Raw genomic sequence first — 17,263 nt, forward strand, 5'->3', positions numbered from 1 at the left:
AGAAATGTATTCTCACTACTCTGAGTGTTATTTCTCATTATTATAGTCCTTGGATTACAGTTAGCTTTAGCTGGCGTAGGCTTATTATCGCAGCTTCTTTCATATAACTCAATTAGTACTACCGACAACAACTTGTCAGCACTTTTCTTGTCTTCGTAACAAAAAAAAAAGGAAATTTATATATATATATATATATTATCATTCATTTGTATTGTTCTAAGGACATTAAATTGTCCCGTAGTTTTCCGACTCGGAAGAAGTCCAAATCCACATCCCTTTTGTTCTGCTCGTGCTTTTGATCATGTTCCGCTTTCTGCGGGTGCGCGTTTCCTCCGCTGTCCGTTTGCACGCGGTTGCAGCACTGCCCTGATGGTCCTCTCTGACACGAGCCTCAGGGGCAATCAAACCCGGGCGTGCAGTGGCTTCTGCTGCCGACGTGGGATTTAATAAGAGGATGAAAGCGGTGACCCAGCTGCAGCAGCAGATTCAAGGACAGACGACGCACACGTTATTACGAAATCATATCAAGGCGAGAGGGGTCTGGGTTAGCTCAGTGCGTAATCGCTCACTGTGACCCCCAGCCGAATAGATGCAAGGCTACTTGTGCCTGCGGGTGACCGGTTCCCTTTGCGTGTTTCCAGAAGCTCGAGAGAGATGGGGTCAGCTAAAGGGTTGATAGCGCTTGATGAGGGTGGTCGCGATGGGTTCGTTTTAGCGAAAAAGCAACACGGTAATAGCCCGCGACAGAAACGTGGCTTGACCGGTAAATGTGTTCATAAATACTACTCCTAATTCGCCTTCTAGGCCTGCCTACTCGTTTTCAGTGGACTCCGTTTCTAGGTTTTAATACCGTGTCAAAAAACAGCCTTTAAATAACGGACATCGGGAGGCTGTCTCTTCATTGTTGCGGCGCTTTCAATGCGACAGCATATCTGATGCATTTTTGTCTCGTAGCTGCACTGTATTGATTGCTTATTGTTATGATATGAAACACGGAGCCCGAGGATTATCAATAACTATCACATCAATAAGATGCCTCTGGCCAGTATGAAGTGTGTGATCTCAACAGCAGTTTACTAGCCACGTCTCGGTTGCTCTAGGCCTTAGAGATATGTATATCTGTCATCAATTTGTTTTATTTTAAAGAGTGTCTTTTTGTTTAAATTTCAAGTTAAAGTAGCTCAAAATGCATTAGAAAAGGCTTGGCACTATCACGCATCAAATGTGTAACAAATTATGATTACTAAAAATATCTACTACCAACAACTGCTTCTTTATTATAGCTGTGGCTCAGCCTTGGTAAAGTGGCTATGGTGGCGGCTGTGGTGGGTTTGGTAACCTCTGCGAGTTTTTGTAAACAAAGTAGAGAGAAGTTCCTTACAACTTTGTGCTGTGAATAACACATCTTATTTCTGGTCTCTTTTTGAAAACAGGAAGGTGTCATAAAAAGCGACATGGGTTTCCGAGGGGGTCACTTTTGACACATTGTACAATATGTTGTGTGAAGGAAATCCATTTTAATAATACATTTGTAGTTGTTTCTCTATAACTAATTTTATATAAAATCTGATGGCTTCATCATTCTTTTGAAGTATATTGATGTCAGATTGAAAAGTCATTTCTATCAAGATCACATGTATATGGAGAACTAGGGTTATGTGTCCAGTATAAAACATGCCTTTTCCAGAGACCAAAGGTCACTGAGAATTTTTAAGTATAATAAAGTACATTAAGATCCTTTCTAAGTCTTCCAGATGAATTGGTTTTGTCAAATCATGACAGAATGATGAAATACCATGACTGTAATAAGCGCTGCAAGGATTACAGTCCTTTGTATGTGGCAGAATGGGCTTTGTGTTCATGCCCTTACAAGCCATTTAGTTTGTTCAACAGTCATTTATGCTGTCTGTGTGTGTGTGTGTGTGTGTGTGTGTGTGTGTGTGTGTGTGTGTGTGTGTGTGTGTGTGTGTGTGTGTGTGTGTGTGTGTGTGTGTGTGAGTGTGCGCGTGTGTGTGTGGGAGGGGGATGTGGGTTGATCTTTGTTGCAAGGAAAATAACAGGGCCCATACTGGCCTAATCAGTGAGGCAGTTTCCTTCACATGCCACATGCTCCATGTCAGAGGTATATTGATTTGACCAAGGAAACGCCTGAAGAGCTGGGGTAGGATCAGAGACAGGGACTCCAGTCTATCCGTAGCCTGGCTTTTCCAGGGCAGGAATGTTCATATGCAACCATATAAGGGAATGTAAGCATTAGATTTGCTAATTAGATGCAAGTAATAGATTGTGCTGATTATGACACCTACAGCCAATCCTGGTCCAGAATCCTTTTGGCTTTAAAAGGTGTTTTCAAGGTGCTCTTTGAAACAGCACAGCCTCTTGATGGCAGGGAGAATGTCATGCAAACATTACACCTTGAGAGACAACGGTGCAATATTAAGCAGTTAGAACTGGTCACGGGAAACACAGCAAACCTGTGTTCAGTTCCATTTTTGATGCCGTATTCATGGAACATGTGCACCATGCAAATATGCCGGATAGCAGTGTTGTTGTCAGGGCAGGTGCAACCTGTGCACCCATCGTGCATCCATGAGCAGCAAAGTGCAATGGCTCTGATCCCTTTTTTTGGGCCCTTGTGAGATTAGTGATGTTGAAGGAACAATCACAGCAGCTGCACTCAGCAGGCAGTCTGATAGCTGTATCAGTTCTGAAGCCCTCAAGTTCCTCTGCTCCCGGGCTGACATCATCTCCAACGCGTGGTGAACATGTTGCACGATCAGTATGCAGAAGACAAACAAGCAAGCTACATGTTCTCTCGAAAAAGTAAGGTCCTTTCCAGTCGAATCGATGAAGACCGTTCTTGTTCTAGCTTTGGTGTCTTCTGGTTGCTCCTGCTCTACATTTAGCATCCATCACGCTATGGCCTTGTTCTGCATCTGTTCCTAAGCTTAGGACTGGCCCAGGGGCTGTGTTGGTGCCACTGTGCCACTTCCTGTTTGGGCCTTCCACAGATTTCAGGAATTTGCGGGATTTGCAGCATCTGTTATGTGCTTTAGACTATAGTTCCAAATAATACACAGGGCAGTTCTTAATCAGAAGCTCTATATATTAATATTGCAGTAGAATTTTAACCCCTCCTAAGCTACACACACACACATGCACACATGCACAAACACCCCACACAAACACCCCACACAAACATACACACACAAACACACACTCCGATGAAGAACCATGTCAGTCTTGGCAATCTCTTTTTTATGCCACCTCAGTACACAATACCTTAAACACTTACACACTGGTTCCAAAATTATTAGCCACTTAGTATGCAAATAACTATAAGAAAGGATGACCTTTTATATGCAGGAATGTAGATGTCTTGTTTACAGATTAATTAAGAAATTATTTAAGAGTACATGGGCTTTTTTCCCTAAATACATCGCCTATACCATGTAAATCACATGCTATCACAAAAGAATAACTGAAGTATATAATATGCAAGCAACTGCCAGTTTGGTGACTCATAATAGTGTCAAGAATTTCAGAAGAATGACTGGCTTTCTTATCAGCTGCCCATAATGTATTTTATTATATTCCAGTCAGAAGAAACAAACATGTCATTTCAATTGGAATTTTGAGCCTATTACAGATTACTGATTACACCTTGAGCCCTAGAAATGATTTACAATCGAGAAACCCCATGGAGAGTGTACTTTAGTTTAAAATTAACAGCCATTTTAACCATATAGAGCGAATCCCATCCAAATGCACACAGAGGTCCATGGAATGGACAAAAAGCCAGTGCTGAATGAGCATAATTGCTGGTTGGATATTCATGAGCTGTACATTAGACTGGGCTTTCACTGATTGTACACCACTTTGTCATTTGACTGGGTCATTACCATGGACACTGGTGACAGAAGTCCATTTAACAGCAAAGGATGCTATCTGTCATGAGGGCAGTTGACAACCTTTAGGGAGCGCTTTTACTGGGAGCAGGAGGTTGCCTGTGTGACATCTGCTAATGGTCAGGCATTTGGTCTCAAAGGCAATGTGCTCAAGGACACAAGTGATTGTGTTTGGAAAGGCGTCCTTTTCAGTGACCAGCATGGGTATCGATGATTATCTTTCTTGGTTAAGAGGCAGCAGAAATTGAACCAGAACTGCAGACAGCCTGAGAGCTGAATTTAGTCTAGCTGCTTTGGTCATATTTTTAGCAGCTATGTTTGTGCCTGCACGTGCCAAGAGGGAGATAAAGATGGAGGGGAACCACTGGTGCTTCCAAAATACTCTAAAAGTTGGAAGGATGGACAGTACGTGACAAATTTGTAAGAACACTCATCTTAAATTTCAAAGTTATGACAATTTTTTTTACTATAAAATGTCTACTATTAAAAATGAACTGCAAAGAAGACTGAATGGTGTTTTGTTGAATAACAATATGTAAGAAAGCAAATTATTATTTTTACGATTCTTAATTTAACACAAAAACAAATATAAGAGGAATTCCACTGCGTGATCCACCTGGTAACAACGTGACTGTATGAATGCTCCAGTAAGAAACCCGCTCACGATGTGGCGCACCATGTTCCAAAAGCTAACCTCCCCTAACCAGCGTACCAGTCTTAAAAACCTTCAGTCTGTTCCACACTGTAAACACCTGAGAAAAGGCACTCCACAAACTGCTTAAATATGATGGCCGCTCAGCCTATGAAACCTTTGTTTAAGCCATGCACAATAATAATCAGCTCATCAAGCAGACGTTCCGATATTCAAAGCACCTGTCAGTTATCACAGCGCATATCACAGTAAAGGCAACAACGGATTTTTCCCGAAAAATTAAAGAATTCTTTCAAGCTGAGTCCGGAATATGTGTCGCACTCTCATGAGTGTAATTTGACAAGCAGCGGCGAATTAGAGGGTGTCGTGGTACAGTGTGTCTGCACGCATTCATTCTTTTTATTTTAGCGCTCGCCACCGAGAGCGACCAGACTTCTGGCTAACCCCTCCCTTTCTCGCAGTCACTCCCCTGACGCTGTCCTCGTACATCAACAAACAGTTTCAAATATGTGAAAACCGACGGGCCTCACGCTGAAATCAGGACAAGAGCGGCATTTCTAAAGGGTCTTGTGCACATAATTTGCCTACGATGTCAATGAGCTGGACGTGGCGATTGATTGCAGTTTTATTGCAGGTAAGGAAACGCATGTCGCCTGTTGCTCTGCCGTCTGTGCTCCGTTCATTCGTCTGCTTGTAATGCATTATGCGTTTATATGTGTTTTCATGTAACGCTGTTTGTGGCAGATCAATATACTGAATAAAATCGTTTTATTCGTGTGCGTCAGCGGGGTGATGAAGACATTACTAACAAAATCCAGTTCCGCCCGACTTAATCGGCAGCGGTCTTCATTTGTAATGCTAGAGTAGCTTTAGTAGATTCGGAGCGTGGCGCACGAAAACTCATTTTGAATCGAATTAATTAAGCTGGCATTTATCGGTCTTAGTTCGGCAGCTCGTTGTCTTATTGAGCTAACCATAAACAAGTCGGGGTTATTAGTTTTAGGGATTTCATAAAACAATGGGATAATCTGAAAAAGAAAATGTATAGGATACGGCAGATGCGCCAGTTTCCACGTACACTCATTACGTCTCGGGGACTAGAGCGCTTCAGCAAACCAAGGAAGTTCACCTTGGTTACGAATGACCTGGTTAGAAGAGAATGCGGGAATCAGGTGTTGGGGGGGGAAAAAACGTTTGTGTATTAAAGCTGCTGTTTTAACGTAAGCTATTAAAATAGGTCAAAGGAATTTGATACAATTGCTGCGTTTCGTTATGCACTCCCGGTATGCCCTATTAAACGTTAAAGCGCGTGAAATGTTCTTTCCTCTACCATGGCTTTCTACCATGGCTTTCTTTCTTTTCTCACTGAAGCCGTTACTGCCTAATGCCCTTTAGTGCCCAAAATCGAAACGAAGCTGATTTTACAACAATTAACTATAATTTCAAGGAAATTAGGTAATGTTCGTTTTGATAGAACCTATATTGTAAAAATCGACAGTCTAATAAGCTTCTATTTGAATTGAAGTTCTGGACATTTTCAAGACGATTTATTTATTTAGAACACTGAAAGTGCGGCGTTTTCACCAAGGTTGTACAATCTTTAACTATTTTTGTTTGGACCTTCTAGGGGTGTTGAAGTGGCGTATTACAAATTATATCGGATGTAGACTGATTATTAATGTGCTAGACGCTTAACAGCTAGACATGCTGTTTGCTTTGTCTATAGTGCACAGAGGAGTCTCACGAGATACTCTTTCGGAGTATTTCATTAATCATGGAAACACTCGTTTAATAAGTGGAAAATGTTAAAGATTCCTTCCCAAGATTGCCTCGTTGCCTTTAGACGTCACGTGATTCCAGCGAACGACAAAAGCGACGATTTACCACTTAAGATGAACCGTTTGATGCAAAGTTATAACAACGGCAGAATCATTCGTTGTCTTTATTGAGAGAGAGACACGTTTTGATTGGGCGACCACCTCCCAGTACAGAAACCACACAAGTTGGAGTGAGACCAGGGGTTGGTATCCCTCACGTGCAAAACACAGATCTGCCTCAGAAGATAATACTCAATAATATATTGAGTCTGTGTAAACACCAACCACTCTCACCTTGCACATTCTAAAAAAGAAAAACCTATCCATGCACTTGTGCTGTAATGACAGAACACTTGGGTGAAGTGCCCCAGCCTTCAGTTCACATTTTATTCTGGGTCGATAAAGAGTCTGTGCGCAAAATAGGCCGGGTTAATGCATCAGGTAAATGTGGTCATTATGTTGTGTTAACATCTTTCATGTGAGTTATTTGACTGTATTCATGGAGAGGGTGATGCAGTCTCAGCAATGTGAGCCAGGCTCCCATCTTGCCCTGGCTAACAAGCTGGAGTCATATAGCGTGCCCTATAGCAAGTTCCTTCATATTTAGGGAAAAACAAAATAATTTCTAAATGAACCATTGAAAATAAGACATTTGTAGTAGTTACATTAGCCCTGCATTGACCAAATGGTGCTTTCATAATATTAGGTTAATGCATCAACAGCCTAAGAGCCCATTTTAGAGTTTACTGAGAACTACGTTACAGAATTAACATGTAACTATATGAGTATGAGGTCAAAGAACTCATCTTAATCTTTCCCTGTAAGTGCTCTTTGCATATTTAGGCCTTTTTTGTGTTGCTCTGGGTTTGATAGCCAGCACAGATGCGGACCAAGCAGCCTAATCCAAGTAGGAGTCACAGCAGGCTGTATCTGTTAAAACAGGGTACCAGCTGAGCAAATAACACCATATCAGCCTGGGACTGAGGGCGAGCCAGTCTGTAGGGGCCTTCAGCTCTCTCTCCCTCTCCCTCTCACTCACACACACACACACCCACCCACCCACACCATACACACATAAACATTCACAACGCAGATCCTCTGTAACAGACATACTCTGTATGCACACTGATCGAAACACACACAGGCAATTGCTGGGCTATTTAAATGTGGAAACAAAGCTGAGGCCAATTAGATGTCATGGCAGGCCGGTTTGGCCAATTCAAACTGCATTTTGTCACGGCTGCAAGTTGGAAACCTTGTTTTATGCTTTAGGATTTTTCCTGCACTGAGCACCCAATATATATGCACAGCTGGCATTAATATCATTTGACACATGATGCTTGATTGATTTCTTTACATCAGGAACATTCTGTAAAGGACTGCTACTGTATATCTCCATAAGGCTACAAAATTGTAGAGCAGGAAATATTAATGTTGCTTGCTAATCTTTTAAACATCATTTTTCCTTTGTGGTTTATGATGCTACTACAGGAAGGGCATTCGGAGATGGCTTGAATTCGGTATCCATGCATTAAGGAAAGCCTCACCTTGTACGGGATCCCAACAGACTTGGTAGACCTCTAAACCCAGGGGTTTGATCGCCTCCGTTTGGTTTAGCAGTTGGTCATTCAAATAACACACTGCTGTTTAGGAAAGACTAAAAAATTATCTTTTTTTGAATCTGTCCCTAATCAAAATAGTTGCCAAGAGTCTCTATACTAGTGTTATTCATTTCTATTTGACCATATTCCCTCACAGAATGTTTTATCAAAGGTAGGTATAAATATTTCACTTCATTATCCTCTATGTTGGTGGAATAATAGTCAGGGGTCATTTCCTTTTCCTAGAATCGAACAAACCTTCATGGCCATCACCAATTTGTCATGATGTGATGTGAGCTGTGTTATAGGAGCAAGCAAAGCACTTCCTCTAATAGTGCCAGTGTATAATATGTGAGGGGTGACCAACCTCAGCTTTGAGAAGAGGCTATAGAAGTTTTACAGGAGAATGCCCAGTACTGTTTTGAATTAGAATCAAATAGCCGTTTTGGGGTATAGAAGGGCAGTGCTCTAGAATTTGACTGCTTTCTCTTGATATGCTTAAAATGATTTTGTGCCACTAAAGACCTTCATAGAAAACAGTTACTGTAGGACAAGGATGGTGTCTCCTCCAGAGGTATTTAATTTAGAAGGTCCAGCGTGTGCAGCCTTTGTCTCCAACCCCGCAGAGCTGTTCTAACCAAGAATGGATCCTGATTGGTGAAATCAGGTGCTTCTGGCCCAATAACCAATAGACACCCTCAGTTGAATAAGCCTGGTGTACTCCATCGACCGGATTTGTTCCAGCTGTACCCAACAGCATTTGATTTCAAGCAGGTAGCACTGCTTGATCCGACTGAGCATAATAATGACTGTTTGAAATGAAACTGTGATGAGCAAATACCTGCAGACCGGCGCCTCCTTGTGGATAGAGTCTGGCGCAGGGGCCTTGGGGTGGAAATGTCAAGTGTTCCTGCAAGTGGCAAATGCTAGTAGCTTACTGTATGACTGTCTGTAATGCCCTGACATTTATCAACGGGTTGAAAGAATCGGTTAATTCTAAGTGTTTCAAGCAGTTTCAAATCTATGTGTATTACCCATTGATGTCATTGTATTTAGTCTCATTATTGTATATTTAAATCTGAAAGTGTTAAACGTGTGGTCTAGAAATAAAGTGGTTTTAATGCAAGGCATTTGGCATTTCCATCTACTTACAGTTCTGTTGTATCAAAATGCTCCACGTCAAATGTCAAAACATACTATTATTTTTAGAATCATTTACTTCTGGTGGTAGAATTGGTAGGCTTTATTAGCATTGTTCTCAAAGCAACCATTAAACATAACACATTCGTCTCACTACTGGGAGAACTTTAAGATCTGGTGTGAACCAGTGTCTAAGGTGAGAAACAGCTCACAGGTTCGCCTGTACACTTCCACGTACAGGTGCCTTCTGCATGAAATTAGCACGTAGCATTAACTGAATTTACAGTATCGCTGCTTTGGGGTTTTTTTGTTTGTTTGTTTTTTTTTCTTCTCCTTGCAATCGGGAAACGTGAAGGACGCTCCTTCGAGGCTGCTGCTCTGGGACTTGCTATTTGTTTTTCCTCCATCAGTAAGGATGGAGAGATCGAGTCTTGGCGTATACCTCGTGCCAGCCACCCAGCCTGTTGTTTTCCCATGAACTCACCATTGGGTTGGCGAATGTGTGAGATGTATTTATATGCGATGGGTGTCTTCGCGTCTGCATGCCTGTGGCGGTAGCATGGCTTTACCCGCCTGTCTCCTGTAGCCATTGCTCTGTCGTAAGTAACCAGGCTGATGCAACGGGCTTGGTACAGAGAGCTGGGAATATCATGCTTCATGTTATTTGACAGTGACAGTTAACTGTCAGAAATTTCACTCATAGTCAGTCAATGTACTAGATGCTCAGGATTCTGGTATGTCGGGTGTCCATGTCTTGTAACTAATTTTCATGGTCCTCTACAATGGGCTCCTAGCAGATGTTTTTGAAGTCTGTCGTTCTCTTTTTTACAAGTCCATTTCACTTCACCATAAGTCTCATTATTAGTAGAGCTGTTAATCAATTGTTAATCATTACTGCACAATTGGCCTTTGTAATAGTTATGTCACAGAAGGCTGCAACAAGAGTTTTTTCTTGTGTGCTATGAGAATCCTGACCAGTCCGGATGATGAATCACAGCATTCACTTGACTGAAGAAATCAGTAATCATTTTGAAATCAGTAAATACTTTTGGTAGACAGGTCACATCTGCAAGCTTTAATACATTGTAGGGCATATTGCATTATAAAGCAGCATAATCATAATGTGTTTTTGCCCACATTGTGCAGCTCTAATTAACTAGTGTGAATAAATATGACTTCCATTCTCTTTCTCACACACACAGGGCTGAGCAGAGGATGTGAGCAGCACGTGGTTTTTCTCCGGAGGCTCTGGGGCTCTGGGTGGCCGTCGTGGGGCTGGCGTGAGCAGCCCCTGCAGCCGGCGGCGGGGTAATGCTGACGGCTGTCCAGCATGACTCCGCTGGACCTGTGGCTCTCGCGCTCCATTCCCATGTGCCTCCTGCTGCAGAGCCTGGTGCTCATGGCACTCTGCTTCCCCTCGGCCAGCATGTGCCCCAAGGGCTGCGCATGCCAGCATGCCGACCACCCCCTCCACGGCCTCAACGTCACGTGCAGTCTCTCGCGTCTGCGAGAGATCCCTCCCGACCTGCCGCTGGACACGGTGCTGCTGCAGCTGGACCGCAACCACATCCAGGCAGTGCCCGACCGGGCCTTCCAGGGCCTGCGAGCACTGCGGCGCCTCAACCTGTCGCATAACGCCGTAGAGACGCTGGGCGAAGGTGCCTTTGCCGGCCTGGAGGCGTCACTGGAGGTGCTGGACCTGTCGCACAATCGCATCGTCAGTGTGCACAAGGACGCCTTTACACGGCTCAAGGCACGCGTACTGGTGCACGACAACCCGTGGCACTGCGACTGCGCCCTACAGCAGGCGCTGGGCGGGATGGCCCATAACCACGAGGCAGCAGCCCGCGTACTGTGCCGCAGCTCCGAGCTGCGCGACCAGGAGGGCCGGCCGTTCCTCGCCGTGGACACGGACCTGTGCAATCTGGCGCACCGCACCACCGACTACGCCATGCTGGTGACCATGTTCGGCTGGTTCGCCATGGTCATCTCCTACGTGGTGTACTACGTTAGGCAGAACCAGGAGGACGCCCGCCGCCACCTGGAGTACCTCAAGTCGCTACCCAGCAAGCCCAGGAAGCCCGACGAGCCCGAGGACATCACCACTGTTGTGTGATAAAGGGGGTTAGGGGGGAGGGGCCCACGCTCGAGGCGACCGATGTTTACGCCACAAACGCCTTGACTGAGAAAAGACATACACACATGAAGGGGATGGATTTCTGAGAGCAATTCAGTCTTACTACAGCTAAGACACTGACCATAGATGTAGTCTAAAACTCAACCTGTGTCTTCTCTTCTCCCAGTTGTGCATTATTGTTACATCATATTTAGGTCAATTTGTAATACTATTCCTGACTGTCCACAAGAGATTCTTAAAACATGACTTCAAAAGTGGCATTAGTACAATAATCACTAGATCTTTAAAAGGCAGACAGTGTAAATGTTGTGCTTCAGACACATTGGAACAATGGTTTTTATGTTCCACCAGTTAAAATGCAATCAGTAGACCATTACATAAACTACCCATCTCTATAAACAATTGCTAATACATTTATGACCAATACAGGTATTTTGGGACTTCAAATCTCAGGTGTAAATGTTGATACAGATTTCAATGACTTGTAAACCTTGCCCCCAAAAACGTTTCTCCAAAATTTTATAAGATACTTATTGAGTGGCCTCTTCATACAGTCAGCTACACAATATTGTTCAGAATATGATGTCTAAAATGCATGTCTGAAATCATTTGATTACCTTTAAACTCCATGGATTTTATTAGCTAATTGATAATCATATAAGAAAGGGCGTGGTCATAGTGGTTATTAACCGAAATGGGACGTTTTCTTCCGACATTCAGAAAAATAACCTTGATCCTTGGACTTTTGTTTACTTAGTCTCTGTTACCTCATTGTTGTTAACCCGTGGCTGTTGGATAGTGTAGCGCTAAAATGTCTGTGTCTATGTCTGTGTGATCCAGAGAGCAGTAGCAGCAGGAACATAGTGAATATTTCCATCCATTCGGTACCACCAAGCAGTCCATCTCATTCTTTTCATAACTCTCAGAGTGCTGTAATATCTCTCATGTGTAACTTCATTAGCCACTAATATCATTAGTAAAGCAGATGAACTGACTGACGTCTTTCCTGCCAAAGGAAGTTCATAGTGAAGTCGTGTTTCTGGGCCATGCTCCGGGTCCGCCTCCAATCTTCATATCGCTCCGGAGGAGGGGGGGGGTCGCGACCCTGCTGAATCCTGCGCCACCAGTCTTCTCCGCGAGGGCTACGTAAGATTATGTAATCGGCCGTGTGAGCGGCACATTGCGGCTGTCGGTCTCCTGACGGCTCGCTCACTCGAGAGGGTGAGGGCGAGGAAAAGACGAGGCAGAGAGACCAGGCAACGAGAGAGACGCGGTGGTAAGGGGAGTCTTAATAATTGTGCTGGCCTTTGGGATATGATGAGGGAACGGGCAAAGTTTTGTTGTGTTCTCTCACGCCTTCCTCTGGCCTCAGTTACGAGGTGCTTTTCAGCATAGCATTTTAATTATAAATACACTAAGTGATGGGAAAAGGGGCGTTAGCGGTGTCTTTTAGCTATAGTTATCCCCGCTGTAAACAACAGTTCTGTTAAATGGGAATGTACGACCGGCGGAAATCCCTTTAAAGCGTCGTCGTTAAATGTACAGTACCTGTGATGTCCGTCGCCTTCTCTTGCGAGAAGCAGCTCCACATGCACCGTGTAGCGCTCGTGAGGGAGGGGGAGCCGCGCGTGGAACGCGCGAGCCACAATGAAGCACGGTGAAGCCAAGGATTCGGGAGATTGTTTTTTTTTTTATAAGTGCCTGAAATAACTCGCCTTTCAATAACCCATTCTGTCAGCTGCGCGTTATTTCACGTTATTCGCGGATAATTCACGTGTGCCCTGCCTTAGGGATGCCCTCTTCTTCCATACCGTTTTCTACACAAATAACAAGTGATTAAGAGAAATCCATAAGAAAACCTCGGCACACGTTTGGCCTGGAGTGGCACTGAGGAGCCGGTGGCTTCGCTCTCACTTATGTTGTGTAAGGACGATCGAAAGCGTGGAATTACAGGGCAGCGTGATTTTCTTCCATTCATGTTTACACTTGTCATCATTGTTCTACCCAACATACATAAAATTGTCTATTGCAAAAAAAGTATCTGATTTTGAAGACCTAACACTGAATACCAGTTATGGTAGGCTACATCCCGTTTAAGCGCATGTAGGAGAAAATGAAATAAAAGAGGCATTAACTCTGGTTATGGTGCAAATGGTCTCGCATTCATGTTGTGCTGTGTTCATCAGGTATTCATAAATCAAAAGAAAAAGCGAAACAGTGAGGCTTATTATGACTTGATCTTTTTCAACAAATGCGTATGTTCTTGCTGATACATGGCACGTTAACGTTTATTTAATTTAGATATTTGATATGTTAAACACAGTATTGCTCAGATGTGGAAGACGCATGCATTACTGATCTCTCAAAACAACTGTTTGTTTTTATGAGAAAATTACCATCCTCATACATATGTCATAATTAACATCCGACAGTAACGGTGGTCCTCAGGTCCAAAGTACTAGATAATGAATAAACCATGGACTGAACGCTAACAAGGAGCCAGTCGGAACTGAAACGCAATGAAGACAATTGCGTTTGAAGTGAGGAAAGAGCTCTTGGTAATATTATGATATATGAATGAAACTTGATTGATAGCTACTTCACATTCTCTATGTGTGTGTGTGTGTCCGTGTGTGTGTGTGTCAGTCAGTGTTTGAAGCTTGGATGCACGATAATGAGTTTCAGATGAATTCTAGAGTATTGTAGTTCTAAATTTAGATACCTGATCAGATCAACAGTTAAGCCTGATCAGGCAGTACCATCATACCTCATGCACACTGTCCACAAAGGACCAGTTCTAATCTACAGACATGCTCTACATATTTGGTTTACCGTCAAGCAAAGAATTTACTTCAGGTCCCAAAAAGTAAATTCTAAAGAAACTTTTAGAAGCTACCATGTGCAGCCTAAATGTGAGAACCTGCGTGTGCGTATTCACATTTGTTCCTGAAGCGCGCATGAGTGCTTCTGTAAAGGCCCATGATTCACCGCCTTGAATTTTATCTCAGCCTTGATGTCGTGCTTTGTGCAGTAATTAACGGATGTTCTCCTGGTAAGGCGATCCTACTGGGCATGTGGGGTCTGTCCATTTCTGCAGAAGAAATGAACCGTTAAGCAGCCCCCTTACTTGAGAGGCATTTGAAATTCAAATAATTCTCAAAGACAAATTACAAGGGCTGTCAAAAGAACTGTCGAAAAGTTATTAAAAAGTCCAGTTTTGTACAGCTGCGTGTGAGTGACGTTTTGAATTACCTGCAAATGCCTTGTGGCAAAGGAATTCATTGTTTCAATGTACTTTACAAGCATTAGGCTGCCCAGAACTGGCTGCCTTGGTAATTCCTGAATGATGGTTCGACCTTGTCTTCAGATAGCCTTCTGTTGGTCCAAACTATTAAACGGCAGTTTAATTATGTTGTCCTGGCCATTTTAGCCCTTTAATGTAAAACACTGCTATCTGCTCACACTGGCAAAAATATGACTTGAGAATAATTGCAGGGAGCAATTCTGGCCAAACTCCTTGGACTCCAGAGACTCCAGAGAAGTGTTAGCTGCTGTCAGAGTGATGGAAGCCACAGAGGAACAGGGCACCCAAAGTTGCAGCCATACCACTATCTCAGTATGTCTACATGTCATTCATCCTTAGATTTTTTTATCACGCTGTACTTCAAAAATGTCTGGAACACATATCAGCTGCATAACAGGAATAGCATGGTGACATGCAAGGCAGTGAAATGAACCATTAAGCTTCGCATGCTGTAACAGATTAGTCCAGATCACACTCTGCTACCTGCACAGACCGGGTACATGTGGCTTTATTTTCTGAATGGAGGTACAAGAGAATCCCCCCCGTTTTGGAAGCAACGTGCGATTTTGCAGGCTTGACTGTTACCACTCTTCTGTGGTTGATGAATGGGGTTGTTGCTGCAGCTCATTATTGAACAGAGTTTAAATAAAGTAGAGATTAACACTGAGTATAAAAGGGGAGGCGGCGGGTCTTCAGACCCGTGGCGATGCATGAATGATCGAGTCAAATTTAAAATGCCAAAATCCATCATGTGGAAATTTGGAAATGTTATTATATTATTAAGTAATTAATCTGAGATAAATTAAAGAGAAAAAAAAAGCACTAGTCTGGAGAGAGATCAAAGATGGGTATCCAAGTGACAGTAAACTCTGTGTTTGTGCACAAAGGTAGCACTTCAGAACAATTACTAAATCAATTAAAATTTTAATTAAAATGTGTATAAAACCTAGAAATAGGGCTTGTTTTACCCATGGTTCCACATTCCAGTTCTGAGAAATCCTTGTGATATGTGTGTCTGTACTCATGATATGTGTCTCTGCTCTATAACTCTTGTGACGTGCATCTCCACTCTGTAGATCTAGAGAAAGAATATCCCAATATATGCACAGCATGGGGCTCAACCCATTGTATTAGTATTCATAAAAATTGATCACAAATTAAATATCTGTGATCAGTTAGTCTTTTCTAATTTTCCAGTTCCCTTAACAGGCAGACTTCTTTCTTCTTCATCAATCATCTGAAGGAGTGGCAGCTGTCAGCTTCATGCTTGATCTGTCCATCACTTTATAAACTCCACCTTGCAACCACCCCCTGCCTGGTATTCCTGTCTAACCGTTTGGAAAGGAATGGTATGCCGAGATCTACTCCCCTCTTTTGGCAGTCCTCTGACAATTCCCCACTGAACTTGTTTATCCTGAGCTCGCTGAAGGTCTGTTCTCCTTTCTCAGGTTGACGGTGAGATTTTCCCACTTGCGTCTATCGCCGCCTGAAACACAGCCACACTGTGTATCATCAGACATAATAATGGATAATGATAGTGTTATAAGGTGAGAGAAGAGGCTACTTCATTTCTTGGATGACTAACGCTACTGTGTTTGTTTTTGGGGGGGGGGGGGGGGCAGAAGGGCACACTAAGCGCGAATATAAATGTCACAGATAAGAGCCTGCAGCCTATTCAAACATGCCTGCGTTCCTGCCGCAGACTTAAGTCGCTCATCTCTGGTTCGGATCCACAGGGAGAAGGGGCATCTGTCACCACTTCGCAGGGCGCTGGGGAGTTTAATAAAGTGCGCAATTCAGTCTTGACTTCCAACGAAAGAGGCATCGCCTCACCGCCGCACTCTTCTCAGTCGTTGCATGGGGATACAAAGAGGGGCGTTTCTCTTGCTCTATCAATGCTTCCTGTTCTTTCAACGGTGCAGCCCAGCTGAGATACTGGAACAACTCTGGTATCATCTTCCTCACTGGTCACAGGATGCCTGGAGCAGACCTTACCGTGAGAGGTATTTAGCAGGCGGCAGTGAGGCTATTTACCCATTGTAATGGACTATGTGAAGCTCCCCTGTCAACTTAAAGTGAAACAAAAGGCCTTCTCTTCATGTTCTGAACAGCTAAAATAACAAAGTATCTCTCTGAGATAAATACATTGTTAGACCCAACAAAATATGGACAAGTGGAATCCTGTGTTAAATGTAAGAAAAGGACCCTCTATTAGAATGTAATTAAATGTAAAGACTAAGAAATTGAATTAGCAGGAGTGACATATTGCATGCTGAGAAATACGCCATGCTGTGGATGTAGCTAATGCTCCACACTGGCTAGGCTCGAGTGCGAAGGTTATATCCGGCTCAAGCCTCGTCAGTAATATGTAGCCAGGAAGGCAAAAGTTCCCCTTTAATTTTCCTCTAATTACGACCCTAGTAAACTACAAATGCCTGCATGACAGTGCTTCTCAAAATTACATCCCGATGCTCATTTGTTGGCGCACAAACAAATTAAAAGTGAAAAGGATGAACTTTAATTAATTGTGAATTTCCACTGTGGAAAAACTAGGCGACCTTTTCCAATATTACTTGCCTTATTGCCTTTTTTTAAAAACTGATTGACAAGAGGTTGTAATGTCAGTTACAGCAAACATAGAAAAGGTTGAGTTTTTGTTGGCTTCCTGTTTTGCGGTGAACATGACCTTAGTGTAGACCACGGA

General features: G+C 43.2%; 1 protein-coding gene across 1 annotated transcript; it reads left to right on the forward strand.

The window, feature by feature from the left end:
- Window positions 1-4,963: 4,963 nt before the first annotated feature.
- lrrc3b (leucine rich repeat containing 3B) lies at window positions 4,964-13,394 on the forward strand. The gene is made up of 2 exons (XM_027022433.3): window positions 4,964-5,194; window positions 10,321-13,394. The coding sequence occupies exon 2, from the start codon at window positions 10,449-10,451 to the stop codon at window positions 11,232-11,234; it is 786 nt and encodes a 261-aa protein (XP_026878234.1). The 5' UTR covers window positions 4,964-5,194; window positions 10,321-10,448; the 3' UTR covers window positions 11,235-13,394.
- The last annotated feature ends 3,869 nt before the right edge of the window (window positions 13,395-17,263 follow it).

The sequence above is a fragment of the Electrophorus electricus genome, chromosome 6 (genome assembly GCF_041902795.1).
Source record: "Electrophorus electricus isolate QZ-2024a chromosome 6, ASM4190279v1, whole genome shotgun sequence".
Lineage (NCBI taxonomy): Eukaryota > Metazoa > Chordata > Actinopteri > Gymnotiformes > Gymnotidae > Electrophorus > Electrophorus electricus.

What these genes read in the sequence shown, in the direction of transcription:
- lrrc3b (XM_027022433.3), top strand. Translation starts at nt 10,449, where the DNA reads ATGACTCCGCTGGACCTGTGGCTCTCGCGCTCCATTCCCATGTGCCTC.